The sequence below is a fragment of the Eucalyptus grandis genome, chromosome 10 (assembly GCF_016545825.1).
Source record: "Eucalyptus grandis isolate ANBG69807.140 chromosome 10, ASM1654582v1, whole genome shotgun sequence".
Lineage (NCBI taxonomy): Eukaryota > Viridiplantae > Streptophyta > Magnoliopsida > Myrtales > Myrtaceae > Eucalyptus > Eucalyptus grandis.
This window is the reverse complement of record NC_052621.1, coordinates 190,635-211,006: the sequence shown is the minus strand read 5'-3', so window position 1 is coordinate 211,006 and position 20,372 is coordinate 190,635. Positions and strand designations below refer to the sequence as shown.

At 37.6% G+C, this 20,372-nt stretch overlaps 2 protein-coding genes across 12 annotated transcripts; both read left to right on the top strand.

Moving 5' to 3' along the window:
• The first annotated feature begins 8,110 nt into the window (after window positions 1-8,110).
• LOC104420880 (serine/arginine-rich SC35-like splicing factor SCL30) lies at window positions 8,111-13,655 on the top strand. 10 transcript variants are annotated; one of them, XM_039303561.1, is made up of 9 exons: window positions 8,111-8,259; window positions 8,768-8,954; window positions 9,090-9,167; window positions 10,509-10,670; window positions 10,748-10,782; window positions 11,666-11,732; window positions 11,880-12,002; window positions 13,163-13,280; window positions 13,385-13,655. In XM_039303561.1, exons 2-8 carry the CDS (start codon window positions 8,776-8,778, stop codon window positions 13,272-13,274), a joined length of 756 nt encoding a protein of 251 aa, XP_039159495.1. In that variant the 5' UTR covers window positions 8,111-8,259; window positions 8,768-8,775; the 3' UTR covers window positions 13,275-13,280; window positions 13,385-13,655. The 10 variants fall into 10 exon arrangements, with proteins under 10 accessions (XP_039159495.1, XP_039159494.1, XP_018719800.1 ...); XM_039303560.1 differs by having other exon boundaries at window positions 13,163-13,285; XM_018864255.2 differs by having other exon boundaries at window positions 13,154-13,280.
• Window positions 13,656-14,987: 1,332 nt separating this feature from the next.
• Window positions 14,988-18,156, top strand: LOC104420879 (16 kDa phloem protein 1). Of its 2 annotated transcripts, none has more exons than XM_010032651.3 (5): window positions 14,988-15,212; window positions 16,295-16,372; window positions 17,259-17,403; window positions 17,543-17,678; window positions 17,914-18,156. In XM_010032651.3, the coding sequence occupies exons 1-5, from the start codon at window positions 15,146-15,148 to the stop codon at window positions 17,965-17,967; spliced, it is 480 nt and encodes a 159-aa protein (XP_010030953.2). In that variant the 5' UTR covers window positions 14,988-15,145; the 3' UTR covers window positions 17,968-18,156. The 2 variants fall into 2 exon arrangements, with proteins under 2 accessions (XP_010030953.2, XP_010030954.2); XM_010032652.3 differs by having other exon boundaries at window positions 14,989-15,212; window positions 16,307-16,372.
• The last annotated feature ends 2,216 nt before the right edge of the window (window positions 18,157-20,372 follow it).

Sequence of the window (20,372 nt, the reverse complement as noted above, 5' to 3'; positions counted from 1 at the left end):
ATGAAGATTCAATATGTGCTGGAAAAGCAAGAAGCACTAGAAGCTCTTGACCATGTTATGGAAGATCTTGAGGATGCTGTGCGCCATCTTGAGCTGGTAGAGGACCGCTTGACGGCATGTGAGCCGAAAATAGATATTTACAATGCTGGTTCTAGCTTAGAAAGGGCTTTGAGCTCTAAGCACAAGCGTATTGATTCGTTCAATATGTGGGAATGCAAAGGATCAAGTTCTTATTGCAAGAAATCAAGAATTAACCAACACAAGAGAGGAAAACGTCCTCAAGTGAAGAAACTGTCAAGGGTGAGGTGTTACAATGACAAGAAGGGTCACTATGCTCGCGACTGTCGTGAGCCAAAGAAGGTAAACACCTCTTGTACATTTGAGAACTTTGCTTATGTGTCAAGTTCTGCTTTATAGACTGAATCCAATCCTTTGTGGACTGTAGATTCAGGAGCGACAGACCATGTAGCGAAGGATAGAGAATCCTTCATGGAATTTTGACGAGTACCAACTGGAACTAAGTGGATCTATGTGGGAAACAACTCCAGAGCTGAAGTTAAAGGGATTGGCACCTACCAACTGAACATGTGTGGTGGGCGCACCTTGTTCCTACATGATGTTCTATATGCTCTGGAGATTCGTCGAAATTTAAGTGTCTGTTTTGATGTTGGTTAAGCTTGGTTTTAGTGTGAACTTCCATAATAACGGTGTAGATTTGTATTTAGATACAAACTACTATGATTGTGGTCACTTTCTGGATGGTTTTATTGTACTAAATGTTGACTGTGGTGATGTCAATATTTGTTATTCCCTTGTTTCACGTCTTCTACTTTATATGATAATGATGTGATTATGTGGCATGCTAGACTTGGTCATATTGGCCAACAACGTTTGAATAGACTAGCCAAAGAGGGCTTGTTGGGGAACATTGAAAAAGTCGATTTACCCATATGTGAGCATTGCCTAGTAGGGAAAACGACAAGGAAACCATTTGGAAAAGATAAAAGAGCTGAATTTCCTTTGCATTTAATCCATTCTAACGTCTGTGGTTCAATGAATGTGAGAGGAAGGCATGTAGTTGTTTATTTCATCACTTTTATAGATGATTATACTCGATTCGGATATGTCTATTTGATTTCTCATAAATCTGAAGCAATAAGTTGTTTCAAAAGGTTTATGAACTTGGTAGAAAATCAATTAGACGAGAAAATAAAAGTATTTAGATCCGATCGAGGTCGAGAATATTTATCCGATGAGTTCAAAAATAATGTGATGAAAAGGAATAGAAATACAGTTGTCTATTCCATATACTCCTCAACAAAATGGTGTTGCAGAGAGAAGAAACAAAACCCTACTGGAATGGTTGGGTCCATGATGGCGCATGCTAACTTACATATCACTTTTTGGAGTGATGCGTTGTTAATTGCTGCCTATATACTTAACCGGGTGCCTTCCAAATCAATTACTTCCACTCCATATGAGTTATGGACAGGTAGAAAACCTAACTTAAGTTTTCTTAAGCCATGGGGTTATGCTGCCTATACTCATAAGTCCTTTCACAAGATTGGGAAATTGAGTCCAAGATGAAAGAAGAGTATTTTAATTACTCCGAACACTCGAAAGGGTATGTGTTCATAGGTGAGCAGGAAAGTGTGAGTATAACTGAATTTGAATCACGGGATGTCACATCCTTAGTGGATGAATTTCCTAAGAGGGGCGAAATAGGGGAATATTACTTCCTATTTGAAACCTTGGATCAAAATAATGATATTAGTGGAGTTCGTCCAAGTGGGAGTAATATGAGAAGTGATGAATTGAATTCAACTCATTCTCAATTACAACCACATGATGAGATGATATCGCCATTATCTAATCCGAGTGGGAGCATAATGGGAAATGATGTGCTAAGTGTACAATCTCCCATACAGCGAACAAGTCGCCAAAGTATTCCCCGTCGACGTTTTGACATTGAAAGGGAAACTTTTATGATTGCTCCACAAGATGAGGATGAGCCAAGAAATATTAATGAGGCTCTGAATTGCCCTAGTAAGGAAAAATAGATTTATGCAATGAAAGAGGAAATGGAGTCAATGAAATCAAACCAAGTCTGGGAACTAGTTGATTTTCCAAAAGGGACGCAGAGCTATTGGGAACAAGTGGGTTCTCAAAATAAAGCGAAAGGCTGATGGCTCGATAGAAAGGCATAAGGCTCGCCTTGTAGCGAATGGGTATAATCAACAGGAATGGATTGATTATGAAGATACGTTTTCTCCTGTAGTGAGATTTACCTCGAGTCGCATTATTCTAGCAATAGTGGCTAGTATGGATCTTGAGTTACATCAAATGGATGTAAAGACTGCTTTCCTCAATGGAGAATTAGAAGAAGAAATATATATGGAACAACCTGTTGTTTTCATAGTGAAAGGCCAAAAAGAAAATGTATGTTGACTTTGGGGGTTGATATATGTCCTTAAGCAGTCGTCAAGACAATGGTATATACGTTTTCATAATGCCATAATGGCATATGACTTTACAATGATAGATGAGGATCATTATATATATATATCAAAAGATCCAATGATCAATTTGTAATCATATCATTATATGTTGATGATATACTAATTGTCGGAAGTAAAATGGAGTTTGTTAATAAAGTCAAGAGTTGGTTGTCTTTCAACTTTGAATTGAAGGATATGGGATTGTAAACCCATAGACACTCCTATTGCAAAAGGTGAAGGATTGAGCCATAGACTGTGTCCAATGACTCACAAAAGAAGGAACAAACTAAATATGTTCCTTATGCTAGTGCCGTTGGGAGCTTGATGTACGCTATGATGTGTACAAGACTTGACATATGTTATGCAGTTGGAATGGTGAGTAGATACCAATCCAACCCAGGTCAAGCACGTTGGAAAGCCGTTAAGAGAATACTAAGGTATCTAAAAGGGAACTGCTGATTATACGTTGAGTTATTATGGAAATGATCTGCAACTCAAAGGCTATTCTGATGTTGATTGGAGAGGAGATTTAGATGAAAGAAAATCTACCTCTAGGTTTGTTTTCTTACCGAATAATGGCACCATATGTTGGAGTAGTAAGAAACAAAAGTGTATAGCCTTATCCACGATGGAAACCGAGTTCGTGGCATTATCAGCAGAGAATAAAAGAAGATGTTTGGCTTAAGAGATTATTGGATTATTTAGGTGTTATTTGAAGTGCTGCAGATTCATTGTTGGTTAACTGTGATAGCCAAGCAGCAAAAGCGTACACCAAAGATCCAAAATATCATGGCAAGACCAAACATATAGATACCAAGTATAATTTTGTCAAAAATATGGTTGCACGAAATGATGTGAACTTACAGTACATATCTATGCATAGAATGGTAGCAGATCCTATAACAAAGCCAATACCTAGAGATGTGTTTTGTGGCCATGTGAAATCTCTAGGATTGCGTAGAGTCTGATGTACTGGATTGTAATTTCCCTGAAGCGTTCACATTTGATGAATTTGTGTTTTTCATCATTAATGCCTATGAATTTTTGTTTGATCTTTATGCATCTTAATGCTCAGTGCATTATTTTAAGTTAAGAAAGTATGTCGGACATATATAAGATTAGCCCACTCACACGGGTAATCGCCTCTATTTACTGTGTGATAAATAGAGATGAGACTGTTTTTAAGCTTATTATCTAGGTGATAATTGAGAGCTCAAGCTTAAAATACGTATGTCGCCTTAACTGGGTGTTAAGATGATGGCATAATACTTACTATGTTCGAAAGTAAAATACCCTACATATTTTACTTTATCTGTCTATGATGCCAGATGTGAGTTCTGATGAATTTTGTGAGTGAGTAGATACGTGAACTCAAGTTAGACATTGGGTATGTTTGAACTATCATCTGTACGGTATTGAAGGTGTAGACATACACTCCATGGGAAAGAAGTTAATACCGTAATACGTATTTCATACTACGTATGCATGAAACGACCAATAAGAGTGGCAAAAGTTTGATCTCAACTTTTATGTTGTGTGAGACTCTTGAGGAAAAGAGTTCCTTAATTTTTTAGTCCCATCATGACTCTTACTTATTCTCAAGATTTCTATTTAGTGTTTGCTATCTTAGGATGTTGCCAATGGTCATGAGTTGATTCGATCTAATGGGGCATTTCTAGAAAAGCAAGCTAAACTGAAATTGAGAGTTTGAAGGGAAGATGAAGATCGAATTTGGAGAATCACATTGTAGTTTTTGTATTCACCGGTTAACCAATTATGACTGTCTTTGTGATAATCATAATTGTGAATACAATATATATATATATATATATATTATTTGTTTAAAAGAGATCAAGAGAGATATAAATGTGATCAATCGATCTAGGGTGCTGCATACTAAATCTACTCGGAGTGTGATGCCCATTATGAGCTGCTATATATTCCTAACAGATGTATGGCAACGAGCTCTCAAAGTATGCTGGTCGCACGAATTATTCACCGGTATGAATGTTGAAGAGAGGTAAAGAGAATTCTGTTCAGCCCACCATGTGCGAGTGGGAGATGATGGTTTTATTAGTGATGGGCTTAAGGCCCGTCCGCCCATGTTGGGCCCAAAAGCCCGGCCCACAGGAATAGGGCCCGTGGATGGAGGGACGTATAAAAGGGATGAGAAAGAGGGAGAAGACACCTCTTTGGAAATAACGTACGTATGTCTTCTCCCGAGCGCTCTCTCTCTCTCTCCAAAAAGAAAAGAAAAATAGTAAGCATTTTTTCTTCCCTTCAAGGCGTCATCGGATCGAACAGGGCCAGACTCTCTTCCTCTTATCGGCGTCGGTGTCTAATCTGTGGCTAACAAGGTACGCTCGAATCCGTGGTGTACTTTACGATCGGTGATACGTATTTTTCCCGGGCTTCGTCTTCCGCATTGCTTTAGGGGTTCGATTTAGTGTCGAATCCGGTTTTTCGGGGATCCGTTATTCCCAACATATACATACAACTTCGCAATTTTTTCTTTTTGGATTACATGTAATTAATATGTACTATTTCACATGTACATTTAGTGCAATTATTTTTAAAGTTATATTATAAATTCTATTTGCTAAATTTATTTAGTTCAATAATAGGAGAATCATTATAAGTAGGAGGAGAACGACATGACGAGATGACACATATGAAAGAAAATTAAATAAATGCAATGATTCAGATTAAATAACGGAAAGTGATTAGAGGAACTACAATATCATCTTTGTAGTATAATTACTACAACACATGACTCTATAATTGACGTAAAGTATGCACAGTATGCACAATGAGAGCAGCTCCATTTACTTTAGATGTATTGAATTAAATGGAGGAGAGTTTGCTTTGAAAGGCGGCATTGTCGCATTTACTATTTTGTCCTACGAATTGTTTTGGTATCCTAGCATGGCACTCAATATTGGGGGGTGTTTTCGGAATTCGATTTAGTGTCGAATCCGGTTTTTCGGGATCCGTTATTCCCAACATATACATACAACTTCGCAATTTTTTCTTTTTGGATTACATGTAATTAATATGTACTATTTCACATGTACATTTAGTGCAATTATTTTTAAAGTTATATTATAAATTCTATTTGCTAACTTTATTTAGTTCAATAATAGGAGAATCATTATAAGTAGGAGGAGAACGACATGACGAGATGACACATATGAAAGAAAATTAAATAAATGCAATGATTCAGATTAAATAACGGAAAGTGATTAGAGGAACTACAATATCATCTTTGTAGTATAATTACTACAACACATGACTCTATAATTGACGTAAAGTATGCACAGTATGCACAATGAGAGCACCTCCATTTACTTTAGATGTATTGAATTAAATGGAGGAGAGTTTGCTTTGAAAGGCGGCATTGTCGCATTTACTATTTTGTCCTACGAATTGTTTTGGTATCCTAGCATGGCACTCAATATTGGGGGTGTTTTCGGAATTCCGAGAAATGGTTGAGCAAAGCCAAAAGTGGGTTTTGGGCATGGGGGTGGTATCTAAGGAAGAGAAGTATTAGGTAAACAGTGATGCCATTCTATTCAATATTGCAACAATTTATCTATTTTTTGGTCGAAATATTGCAGCAATTTCAAAACGCTGATTGTTTTTCCCTTATTTAAAATAAAAGGCAACCAAACAAGATGATTTCCTTTCTGATTTGACAACGTTAATTTATTTAATTTCATTCCAAGAAGATTTCTTCGTGGAATATGCCAAACCAGGGGGATCCTTTGCTTTCCTTTGTTATGAAATTCTTTTTGGTAAAAAGTCTGCTTGATTGCTTGGCCTAACTCACATAGGATCAAATTCTCGACTGAGTTGCGTGAGTTTACGGTTATTCCCTCGTTCCCCTTTTGATTCACCAGCATACTTTACATTATGCCATATGATGCGTCCCGCTTTCCTCATTGCACAGTGCCTTTTGAATCGTATATTTCCTTTTTCATAAATTTAACGTCTCTACATGCTAGCCGCGGTGACGGTCTAGGAAGCACCGACACTCTTCGGGAGCCTTTGTGTCGTGTTGAACACTTCGACACGTGTCCGACACTTTTTGACACTCTTGAACACTTCTCTAATACTTGGTCAACACGTGCCAGAAAATTCGACACTTGGTCAATTTTTTCGACACTTTTTGACACTTGAGTTGAAATTCCGACATGCAAGTTTTCCACACACGATTTCGACATGCGAGGTCAATTTTAAAATTTTTCAATAAATGGAGGGTTAAAATATATATGTGAAAAAATAAAAATCAATAATAAAAATAACAAATTAGAAAGAAGAAAAACCTAATATTTTCTTCTCTTCTCTTTTATTTTCACTTTCCGTGATCACAATTTACCCCCAAGTTTTTTTTTTCAACACATTTGATACGCAAGTCTAGAATGTGAATTACTTTTTTTTTTTCTTTCCAAGTTTTATGAATTTATTGAAATGGAGTTGAATTTGTCAAATTGAAACAATGACGGATATTGATAAATGGTGGATTAATGTTTTTAGTATAAATTTATTATAGAATTTTATTTATTTATTTATTTGTGAATTTGGATCGATTAATTTGGTTGAAATAATCATAAAAATAATATATAAAATATTTATATAATATACAACGTGTCCTAACACGTCGAAATTCTCTATTTTTTGAGAAATAACGTGTTGGCGTGTCGTGTCATGTCGCATGTCAGTGTCGGTGTCGGTGTTACTTAGATAACGGCATGCCTTACCATTAGTGATGTTGTCTTCTATCACACATTGGCTATTCCTATAAAGAAGTTTTGGCAATATCTATCAATGATGTAACAATGTTCCTTATTGTTACCTATATTAAAAAAGAAAGGCTAGTTTGAAGACAGCCTTCATGTTCCAATAACAGAGTTGACATCACAAAATTCTCAAATTGGCACCGTTATACTGCATTTAACTTTAATTAATTCTCATATTACAAAAAATTCCAAATAGATAAATTCGTATCACATTTACCTTAAAGTAATTTTCGGATCTCAAAAAATCCTAAACCAATATGTCCAAGAGAATTTTATCCAAATTTTAGTGAAAAATTGATAGATTTAGATTTCCCAATCTTGATTCAATTTCTCCAAATCCATCTTCCTTAAAACAATGTAATTTAGAAGATCCATTTATGTTAAATTTCAGCATAAAATTCAGGCCACAAGCCGATCATCCAAATTGTTTGTCGTGTATGCTTCCATGTCTGCAATTTGAAGAGACATTGTATAGAAGTTAATGGAAAATAAATTTGTTATTGATGTAACAATTTTCGATTTTTGCGACACAAAAATTAATTTACGTAAATGTAATACGGGTATATCAATTTTAGTATTTCTCGTCACACAACTATTAACTTGGGGGTAACTGTGGCATGAATGCATTACTTTGAAATTTTCGGTGGAATTAATCATAAATGAATTAACAATAGGCGAAACTTTTCTGGAGAATCAAAAGGTTTTAATTTCATAAAAAAACAACATGGGCCCAAACACTCCATCTAAAAGAAGGCCCGGTCACAAGTCAAGTCGACGGCCCCCCGTTGACTCGTTGACCCATTTCTAGGGCTTCTATATACGACTTGAGTGGTGGGGGGGAACAAGCGAGCTCTGCACTTTTCCCAGTTCGTCGTCGAGGCTGTTTTGAACAGATCGAACCGAAGCAATCTCGCAGGAGGGGCGGAGGAGGAGGAGGAAGCTTCGGGAGGTCGAGGTCAGAGGTCGGGTTTCTCCTTCCTTCTCTTCTTTTCTTCGGTCCAGTAAGTCTCTCCAGATTCGCAGCCGTTCGGAGGCGTTTGAGATCGCCTCTGGTTTTGGCGATAACGATGACGATGGCGGTGATTGTTGCTGGAATGCATGTAGTTTCTCCTTCTATTCGTCTCCCCGACGTGCCTTGATTTCTTTGCTGCGATTCTTGTCGGATTCTCTCTCTCTCTCTCTCTCTCTCTTTTGGGGTTTTTGGGCTTATTATTATTTTTTTTTTATCGATATGGGAAATGGAAGCTGCGAGTTTTTTGCCTGCTCGATGTGCTGAAGTGCGAAGCACGTACCTGATTTCCTGGGTTTTTCGTCGCGTTTGCACCTACATTGATGACCATTCAGCTGCGTCTCTGCTGGGGTTTTCGTGCTTTCAGTGGAGCAGCCAAACGCGGATTTGAACCCTCGGGATTGTTGGATTGATTTTCGTTCTGGGGTTTTGTTTTCTTTCTTTGCTTGGGATTGTTTTAGGCTGCACGATGAGGAGGTACAGTCCACCGTACTATAGTCCGCCGAGACGAGGATACGGGGGCCGAGAGAGGAGTCCTCCTCCTCGGCGGGGATATGGTGGCGGTGGGCCTGGCGGCTATGGGAGGCACAAAGAGCGGGAGCGGTCGCATGGGAGCCTCTTGGTTCGCAACATTCCTCTGGACTGCAGGTCTCTGTCTAGTCATGGAATTTCTCTCTTATGCTGTTTTGCCTGAGCTCTTGGGAAATGTGCGATTCACGGGTTTTTTTAGTTTTCTTTGTAAAGGGTTTTTTCTTGCCCCCTTTTACTGGTGATTGCTTGCAGGGCGGAAGAACTCAGGATTCCCTTCGAGAGATTTGGACTTGTTAGGGATATTTATCTGCCAAGGGACTACTATACAGGGTAGGTAGTTGTCCTGGTTGAAATACTTATTTTTCTGATTGCAAGCTTCTGTTATTTGTATCTTTAATTTATACTGCTTGTGCTTGCTGTTAACGGGTTGGACCTGGAACACTTAGACTGAACAAGAACAAAAACAATAGCAGAATGGAACTCTTAGGTACATGATGGGGAAGTTTATGGTCTGTAACTGCGTCTGTATGCTGTTAGATCCAATGATTTATCTCATCATAAGTAAAAAAATTTAAGTGAAGCAGTATCTGGTTCAATCAGATTGCGTATCTCAAACATATAAAAGTGATAATGCCAATGTACGATATGGATTTCTTAATGAACTTTTATGTGCCAAACATGCTACTACCCAGCTACCATAACCTTTTTGGCATTTGAAAGATTATTAATAGTCTTCTCTTCACACTTTAAAATGTAGACTTATAGATGTAGCGCGATGGTTCAGACTCTGCATTTGAATGGTACATTTGCGCAAACTATCGCGCTTAAATGTTTAGATCTCTGTCTAATCAAGGCAATATAGAGCTCTAAGATGACCCCCTTTTTTTTGGGGCGAGCCATGCTACGTGTTGGCACATAGCAATATTCTCATGGCTTTTCTGTTTCTCTCATAGTTCCCACTTTGACTGGTTTATCAGGGTTTGTTAGTTTGAAGTTAAAACAGGGTGAAAGCCTACATTTAACGGAGGATCTGTCATTGCCTTTCAAATTCGTTCTTGACGGCTTTAGAAGATGATTTCAAACGAAGAACGTTCCTAGTGAAGAGAAATAGAATTATACTACCAGTAGAGTTTGGAAGCAGAAGAATACTCTTGACCCATTGAAGACTGCAAGAAGAGAGAATTTAAGTGTGGGAAGTTTTGATTTCTTTGTCATATGAGGAATGTTCCTAACGAAGAGAAACATATAATTACACTATCGATAGAAGTTTGGCAGAAGAAGATCATTGTTGACCAATTGAAGACTCACAGAGACAATTTAAGTATGGGCAGCATTGATTCAAGCGCATCTTAGTTTTACAACTCTGGAGATTTTTGAAGTCATTTTGCTCTTTTGAAGTGTCATTTCATACATCATTCATAACAAAAGCGCAGCCAATAAGCTTGGGTGTGCGAGCTGCTTTATGCAAGCGTATCCATTTATCTGTTGGTAGTTCGAAATGGATATTTATTAGATTCAAAAGACACATGCACTCAGATGACAGCATTGAGGTAACAATTAGTACACTCGTTTTAGTAGGTGCTTGAATAATCTGTGCTAAGTCGAACGTTCTAAACATATCTTGTCCAAATCTTACTGCTTCTTTGTTTTTTTTTTTTTCCTTTTTAATAGGCAACCTCGAGGATTTGCTTTTGTGGAGTTTGTGGACCCTTATGATGCTGCTGATGCTCAATACCATATGGATGGACAAAATTTTGCGGGGCGGAAAATATCTGTTGTTGTTGCTGCAGAGAGTAGGAAGAGGCCAGAGGACATGCGTCGAAGAACTAGAAGGTAGTGTTCTTATCAGTGAGAGGGAGCTTTGATCACTGTTAGGCCGCTTGTCTCAAGGTTTTCTTAATATTGTGCAGGGAACCTTCAGGGTATGGAGGAAGATCTAATCATGGTGAGATGAATCTTCCAATTAAAATTTGCCTAACAAGCCTAGATTTGTGTAGTCTGAAGATATTGCCATGTTTCTGAGTGGGAATCATATTGTATGAGAGATCATGAGATATGTTGTCCTAGCAGTATTGACCTTTATTGTCATGCCATGCTTTAGTTTTTAAGGGTTGATCTAGGAACTCTTTAAAATATTTGCGAGAACTATTTACTTGCTCATAAACTTTGGTGGCAGGTGTCATTTGTTAACTTGGGAGTTGGTTGCTATCTTTTCATTTCACATATATGAATAACTACTGGTCTTTCTCATTTCAAGTCTCAAATTTGAGCTGTATCTTACTTATTGAGTGCTACCATGGATTGCTACTTCTGATCCAGTTATTAGGGATAATATTTTTGTTGCTTCAAGAGGCGAAGGCTTTGTCCCAAAAAGAACAGGAAGAAAGTTTGTATATGGGTTTGCTTTTGTGAGAGTCTATGTTGCTGACATGGGGCAGATGAAATGCTTGTCTGTGTTTGTTTTTATTGAGTCACTAGAGTCCAGAATTCCAGATTGTGTTCTTGGGTTTTTAATTACTGGCGAGTCTCTTAGGCTTTCTAGCTTATGCATAATGGTTCTCCATCACTATGGCAATTTTAATTTATCTCTTTCTTATTTATTTTGATTATAGAAATTTCAGTTTGGAAAAATGATTGAAAATTGTAAAATAGTGTGGAAGGGATACTTTCATCTCTTCAGCATTGGTCTACTCAAAATCTCATATTCTTAGACCAAGACACTAATCTTTCATATATTCAAAATGGTAGAGCAGGACTATTTTGAACTTTTATCTGTAGAATATGCAAAACGATGTTTATAAGAAGTGATGCTTGGTTTTAAATTGCAGGACGTTCTCGTTCACGCTCACGATCTCCTCGTCGCCCATCAGCTTCTAGGAGTCGGCATCGCTCCAGGTACGGTTGACTAACATGATTTTTAGTGGGGTATGCAATTTGGTGAGCTAGGTTATGTGTACATATGGAGAAGCAAGAATAGAAAACCAACAGTTTTTCTGGCAATAAATGTTACTACATACTCCATTGAAAGCATAATGTTAGCAGGTCATACTCTCCTGTGCCAAGAAAGCGTGGGGTTCCTTCTGTATCACCTAGTAGAAGGCATGCTGATGACCACTCCAGATCGCCTCGAGCCCCTTCACAGGAGCGCGAAGGACGGAATGGCAGGTCATTCTCTCCCGATTATGACAATGGATACCATAAGGGAAATGAAAATGGGTAGGGAATGTATTCATTCTTTTCCCCTGGGTTACATCATCCTCTGGACTGAGACTCTCCTGTTAGGATGAATGTCTTCTTAACCTATGCAAACTGAAAGGAGGATCAATAGGAAACAAGCAGTAACTAGGACTAGTGTTGGCATATGTGATTTTCCATGACTCATTTTCTTTTGTCGTTTCATTTGTTGTGAATCATCAGCATCCCTAGGAGGGTCATATTTCATTTAGCGATGAATTTCTTAAAATAGAGGACGTACAGAGTCATAGCTGTTCACATAGTCCCGCTGTTCATTTGCCACATACCTCCTTGGATTAGCCTCAAGGATTGTGTGGGGATGGTCAGTGAGTGCATATACTTTCTTCTACGGCGGGGTTGTCACTGGTTTATTCATCATTGGAGATAGCATGTGGACATGAATGCATGATTTCTGAATCAAGAGTTGATATTTGCGATTGTGAGAGTTTTATGAGGCAAAAAATACTAAACACCCATGTCATTGGTCAAAAGTTTGTAGGATCACAGTAAAATGGAGTGTCAAGGTCACGGAACTGTTGAAATTGTGTGAAGTTGTTTGAGAGTTTTGCAAGGAAATTGATCTCCAATGGAAAATCAAGAATGACAGCTCAAAGAAAGAGAAGTCTGCAGAAGTGGGACAGAAGTGACTTAAACATAGGAAACAATTGGGCAATTGACCCTAGTCTCCTTTCGCCAAAAATTGATTCATCCTGATTCATAACCATCATACGCTTCAAAAGAATTTCATGTTGCATTTAAATTTTTTTGTTTGTGACAAAATAATGTTCTATATTATGGTCATGACTTTGACAACAATGATGGAGATGCCTCTAGCCTTATAAAACAATTAAGCTCCTAATGGCTGGTTAATTTCGTTTCATCTCTCTTTTCATTTGTTGAATTTTGAATCTGTAACTGCTGTGTAACATTTTTGAACATCTTGACTGTATACCTTTTAATGGACATGTTTTTGTTTGATTTTATAATTGATGCTGAGGGTCAATAATTTTTGTTTCGTTTTGGTTGCCATAGTTGATATGTGATCTATGCAATGCTTGTAGTATGACACTGTCAATTTGCAGAAAATCCAGGTACGAGTCAGGGGAAGCACATGATCGGAGGAGTTCATCTCCAGCTGCTGACGCATCAAGATCACCTTCTGGGTCGAGATCAAGGTCTCCAGAACCATCGCCCAGCAGATGAGGAAATGTGAGGTGAATGCTCTTTTTGCATTGATATATATGCAGTTGTCATTTTGTACTACTGGGGTTTATAGCACTTGTTAACACAATTTCAACATGCACGTATCACAGATGTTCCAGCAGAAGTTGCAGCAGCAGATGTGTTGTACCTTATCTAAACAGTTCCATCTTTTTTTGTGTTTCCGAATTAAAGAGAATGTTATTTGCTTGAATTAATAGCGGACGCTCCTTAACTCTCAGTGTAGTTTCCCAGTATGTCGAGCGCTGCATGTGGGGACTCTACTTTTGTTTGCTGTGGGGTTTTGGATCTATCTGGAAAGCATTCATCCTTTTGATTAACGTTAATCTGCGGAATGTGAAAAATCTAGTAGAAATTGCAAAATGCTCCCGTGAAGTACTCCGTTTGGATTGATCACGGAGTCCTCTGAATTTAAATCTTTTCATTTTCATGGTTACTCTTCTATCAACGAAGGAATGTTATCAAAGGGGAGGAGGAAATTGTGGTGTTTGCTCGGCAGTATCATCAACCACATTGGGGATCTGGTTTTCCTGTCAGTTATATTTACACGGACCCCTTTGTTTTGTTTTGGGTTTTTCAAGTGAAAGGACTACGATGTTGAAGCTATAGCGATGATCTTTCCTCGCAATCAATTGAGTTTTGGTCAAGTCAATGTCCTCGACCTCAATTGGCCGGGAGTAGAATACGTTTTCTGGAGGCCAGGGGACAATGGATTCCATTCCTCTTGAAGTCTAGTGTGCGCGGTTTTGGGAAGGTCGCGTGCTTACGCAGGAATGCAGTTATCTGCTGTCGCTCTTTCCTGATGTACGGTTAGTCCATCGCTTTAGAAAAATTTGGTAGCAGATTAGGTTGCTAAAATCTACAGAAAAGTTTTTTTAAGTAATTGGCTTTCCTCCTGCCTTCGACACCTTATGGATCTTTTATTGAACGAAGCCCGAGCGTTCAGGTCTTCTACTTTGTCTTAGTTATTTCAATGAACGAGTTCTTGGACCGAAGGAAAATAAAGAAGTCTTGCATTCAATTTACCTTTGAATTCACTCAGTGAAATGACTGACCAAGTCAAGACTGAAAAGGGGGCAACGCAATTAAAGTGAGACTGACATCCGTGCAGGCAGTAATGAATTCCTCTGAAGCGCAGAATACTCCTGGGACTATTATAAAAAGTTGCTATGTTTCGTATACGTATACGCTTTAACTATGTGGCGTGGTGAAAGTGATCTATGACATGACAGAAAGGTTGTCCTTTGCTATAAATTTAACAATCATATATGATCACACAGAAATTATACTTGAGTTTTTATCAATCGCCAGTAATCTCAAACCTAATAAATTTGTGCCCACGTTATAATGGGAATTTTTTTCTATGTCCATAAGCAATGTTTTCGCATATGTAAAGATTAATCTCCATCGGTAAAGCTTAAGAACCCAACTTGTAAAGCACGTAAATAATAAACAATTTTTTTGGAACTTGGCCCAAGAAGACTGAACGTGGCCGTAATTTTATCTGGTCAAAGCAAACAACACCCCACATCATGTTAATTTAATTAGAGAAGATATCGATTCCCGCAAGGTATGAACACGAGTTGGATATGTACTGCCAATCTTTGTTTATTGCGTGTTATTATTATATAAAGATATTTTTTTCCTGGTCAGGTTGCCGTCATCAACCTGTCCAGATAAACCACCTTATGGTCACAAACCACCTTAAACCTCGGAGAAGTCGAGTCTCAGAAGGTTTCATACGATTCCCCTTGAATTCTCAGCAGAGAGAGAGAGAGAGAGAGAGAGAGAGAGATTTCTTTCTCAGATTCCATCGCAGAATAGCCTTTGAATTCTCGGCTGAAAGAGAGAGGATGGCAGTTGGGGTTTTGGAGGTGTTGCTGGTGAGCGCAAAAGGCCTTGGAAACACTGATTTCTTTGGTAACTTCTTCGCCTCCTCCTCCTTCCGGATCATCAAAATCATCCACCGCAGCAAAAGTCGCATGCCGATGTCTTCTTGATGACTCTCTGAACACACACGCCCTCACCCGCACACACATTGAAGACAGTATCTGAAATTGATCCAGTAGTTGTTATAGAGTTTGTCATCATTTTTATCTCCCCAGCAACCAAAAAAAAAGTTTTCTTTTTTCTCACTTTGTTAGTCAGTTTTCATTTGGTTGCAACTTCTGTCTCTCCAAAATTTGGACGGTAAATGGAAAATTAGGAAAACTAAGAAAAGCCAGATTTTCAAGATTTTGCGCGAGTTCATGTGATCTCTTGAAAGATTGGAAGCATGTTTATTTGCATTATCTGCCCTTCTTTGGCTCTTTTTTTTTTTTTTTTTTTTTTTTAATTTAAACTCCTGAAGAATTATTCTCACTTTGATTACTATTATTATTATCTACATGATTTTTGGAGAGATGGCAATGGTTGACTTCATTTGTGGGTCATCTCATTGGACGTTGAAAGAAAAAATTGCCAGAGTTTTGAGTGAAATTTCAATTTAGTTCAAGAACTTTAAAACGCAGACAATGATACTTTAAAACTTTTGATTGTTTCTCCATTCGACAATTTTTATTTAGGTCATAACATTATGTCGGATTATATTTGCTTCTAAAATTCCATAACAAAAGGAAGACTTTCGTCAGACATTGAAGTGAATTTCGTCAGTTATGGACAAGAGGTTTTTAAGGGAGAAAAAAAAATCGTGTAATTGAGGGCTGAATTGCAATTTTATAAAATGACTGTAACATATCTTTTGGAGCAATTCGGGTGGGTCTACATTGAATAGTCCTACCCGAAACTTTAGGGTCTCTGATGTTATTTTCCCCTCTTTGTATGTGTTTATGAAATTTTGTTCATGATGATAAACGTGATAATTTCTACTCATGACCCTGACAATAAATTTCCATTAATATTTTATGGAAGAAAAGCGTGGACATTTTTACTTTTCACTAATTGAGAATACAATAGAATTCCTTAATTTATTTATTTATTTATTTTCCCTTTGTCTCTTTGAGATGGTTTAATAGGTAAGATGGATCCCTACGTTTTGATTCAGTACAAGACACAAGAACGCAAAAGCAGCATCGCCAGAGGTAAAAGCCAAAATAATCTTCCTTTTTTTGTTCACATAGAAAATGGTATCGAGTACTTTTTCTTCTTTTGTCCCTAAGTATTGAAGTGATATTAGTAATTTGAATCGTTTGTCACTTTTCCACGCATTGAATTTTGATAGAGGTCATAGGAAATCATGCTAACACGTAATTTGAGGGGTGTCACGTTGTGGAACTTAGGCAAAAAACTAAGTAAGACAACCGAGTCTTCAACCATGTCGTTGGGCATCGGTGTTGGGCATCGGTGTTGTCAATTGCCTCGAAGTTGATTGGAATTAACATATTATTATTATTATTATTATTATTATTATTATTATTATTATTATTATTATTATTATTATTTTTTGTCAAAAACATATTAGAATTGTGATGTTGACCAATTCTGATTGGAGCACACAGCTAACCAGTACATGGAAAATGGTGGGGCATCTTTAATTGGGTTGTGGTGTGAAAAGGAAGACATAGTCCTATGTTGACTACGTGAATTTTCTAAGATGCGGATCTTTATTTATTTTTATTTATTTATTTATTTTTATTTTTCCTTTGTTATGCTGAAGAATAGTGTAATTGAATGATTCTACTCACTGTCGCGGCCCGCAATATAGTAAAGGGTCTTGACAAAAGTAAAAAAAAAAAATGAAGAGAAATTGGACCAACTAGACTAATTGATAATTTTTTTGATTAGTGATAAACTTTTAGGCATAAGAAATTAAACCAACTAGATTAATGAATTGGAAGGCTATGCTATTTGCCCGCTGCTTTTACTTCTTCACAAATTTGACCTATATAACTTTGTGGAGAAGACAAATGTGTTGAGAAACGAGTTAAATTTGGGATTGAAAGTAAGAGCGATAAAATGGTGAAGCAGGGCAGGGAAGTAATCCATCATGGGGGGAGAAGTTCACGTTGCGGGTGGAGTATCCAGGAGAAGGCGACCATCACCAGTTCAAGCTCAACCTCAAGATCATGGACAAAGACACCTTCTCCGCCGACGACTACATTGGAAGTGCGACGTGAGTTTTTCAATATTTGCCACAGAAAGAATGAAATCACAGTTTCTAATAAGTGCTGATTAATCTTACTATGCAACGTCGATTTTGATCAAGTAGTGAAAGTAGATGACTTTTAAGTTCTTTCTTTTTGAATGGTTAGCATCTTTCTGGAGGACTTTCTGGCGTTAGGAGTGGAGAACGGGACCGCCGAGCTGCATCCGAGCAAATACCGGGTGGTTCGGATGGACCAGTCCTATTGCGGAGAGATCCAAGTTGGCTTAACATTCAATTTAAGGGTATTCACTGGTCCCATCCTCTCTCGCGGATTTATCGAAAATTTTCTTTCCAATCTCGATAGAAGTTACATTTCCCTTCATAAGACCAATGGTCGACGCACTGCATTTTTACATTGGATTTTTAACTAGCATGGGGAGCCATACGCAAAATCAATCGGCTTGCTAAAGTTATCTCGATTGAAATAATCCATGGCTATACAAGTTTGACACTATTTTTATGTGTTGGGATTTGTAGGAGGAGCCGGAGATTAATGAAGAGTACGGAGGATGGAAGCAAAGCGAGTATTAGTCGACAGCTATGTCCATGTGTGATCTTTTCCCTTTTCTTTTGTTGTTTTGTTCATGAACGTGCGGATCATCAGCTGTGGCTTTTGAGGACTTGAAATGGAGAATGTACTTATTCATTAGTGTATTCAAGACATAGACTCATCTTCTAGGACATTTAACTGAAGATAAAGGAGCTAAAGAAAGTTTCATAGGCCTCGAAAAAAGAATATTAAGATTTAGTTTCGTAATGGAAGAAGTTATAGGCGTCTCTTCAAATCCAAAATGTGGGAAAACGATTGTCCAGGATTGTAAATGATCCTTGTCATGTTTCTGACTCGGTTTGAATTATCGCTTCCTACCATCAAGTCATGTGATGAGATGATCTCGACGACTTAAATAAGTTCGCAATAAACTGACAATACTAATTACAATCTTTCAATAGAATTGCTCATAGACGAGGCGCATGTCTCACACAATCCATCGACTTTGTGGTAAGCTTAAATGTCACAAAACAATTAAGATGTTCTATTTTAGCAGATATATATATCAAATAACAAGACAACCGCATAGCTAGAGTAACTACGTATTTTAAGATCGTTACTTCAAAATTTTGATTAGGTTAACGTAGCCACAATAAAATAGTCAAGCAAGAAGGGGTAAAAGAAAGATCAATAGCATACATCCTTGGACAAACAAGGATAACTCTTAGCGCCACAAATAAAGAATTTAATACTAAATGCACCACTAGTGTAGGTAGCACATGGTAATGCTCCTGTTTCTCCAAATTTCTGTTCTTTTGTTACCCAGAACAAAAAAAGAATATAAACTTGTTTGGTAAAACATTTGTTCTCGAGAACAATTTCTCTTATTTTTTTGTTCCTGAGAATAGTTTTGAGAAGCAAAAAAAAGTTACTTCTTGTTCCTAGGAACAATTTCTAGAAATAAGCTAATTTTCTTTTTAATTTCCTTTTATTTCTTTTTCTTACCACGGCCACCGTCAATCGCCTAGAGCCACCGCCCACCGCCGGCCGCCGCTACCGCCGCCGGTCGCCGGTCGCTGGCGGCGGCCAACAACCAGCAGGAGGGGGCGGTCAACGGTGACGGTCGGCGACCGGTGGTCGTGCAATGGCAGCGGCCGACATGCCGGCGGTGGTGGCAATCCGTAAGCAAGAATAAAAAATGAATAAATATAAAAAAGAAATTGTTGCATTACCAAATGCATTTCTATTCTTTTTCTATTTTAAGAGTAGAAATTTTGTCTAATTACCAAACGGATTCTTTTACTTAAAAATTATTTTCCGGAATAGAAATAGAATAGAATTATTTATGAAAAAAAACTCTTTTCTGGAACAGAAGAGTGGTCATGTGCAGCCTTAAAGGCCACTACCAATTTTCTTGCCCAGAAGGACTTGCAAGCAAAGGCGACATCATCGTCTTATCCCCTTGAGCTCGAAGTACACTGTGTCAAACGCCGAAAGATTAAAACTTTTTCCTCTTTGATAAGGAAAATGTATGTGAAACGAAGTTTAAAAAATTTGACCTTCGGGACCCTTAAATTACGAGTGGCTAGAGTTATTGCGGTAACATCTATGCTATATCTATTTTAGATCCTAGCTCGGTTTTATGTGACTAATTATGTGGGCCACTCTCTCCATTCGAGGAGCCAAATTGCATACCAACTATGCACTACGTGAGCTATGCCTTGTGGGATGTTGAGCTGGCATTATCGGATTACAAGTAGCGGATATTTCATAGCCATTATTAATTGACAGCATTTTCACAATACAAGTGAAAAATAATTAGATCAAAGACATTTAGTATCGTATATGACGTAATCTATGATATTATGGGTCAACATGTTTCTTTTTATTTTGTTTCGTGCGCATATCATTCTTTTTAAATAAAATTTGTTACAGATTAGTTATATTATAAACCTATATTGTGATTTAATTAATTGATGGGTGGGATCAATATCCTACAAATTCCTTTTCTTTTAATATTAAAAATCTCTACAATGAGTTTCAGTAATAAATTTATTTCAAAGAAAATTTTATAGGATTTTTTTAGGTTGTATATGAGATCAGTCGGTTGCTTTCTATATAGCCAATTCAACGAAAGCCATCTAGTCATCGGAGAAGCATAAATGGACATGTTGATAGTTGTTTCTGTAATTCATATTATTGGCACATAATTTCAAAAATAATTATTGCAGGCAACTATTGGCTTCTTCGATATGCCCAAACTTGATTGCCCGTCAAATATGGCTAAGAAAAATATAAGGGGTAAGCATAATATGCTTACGTCCCTTTTGGGCACATAAATAGAACAAAATTCGACCCTACAGTAAATGTCATATGTGCACGTTAGTTATATTTAATTTTTATCAGATACGTTCATAATCTGTGTTAATTATGAGAAGTGGTAAAA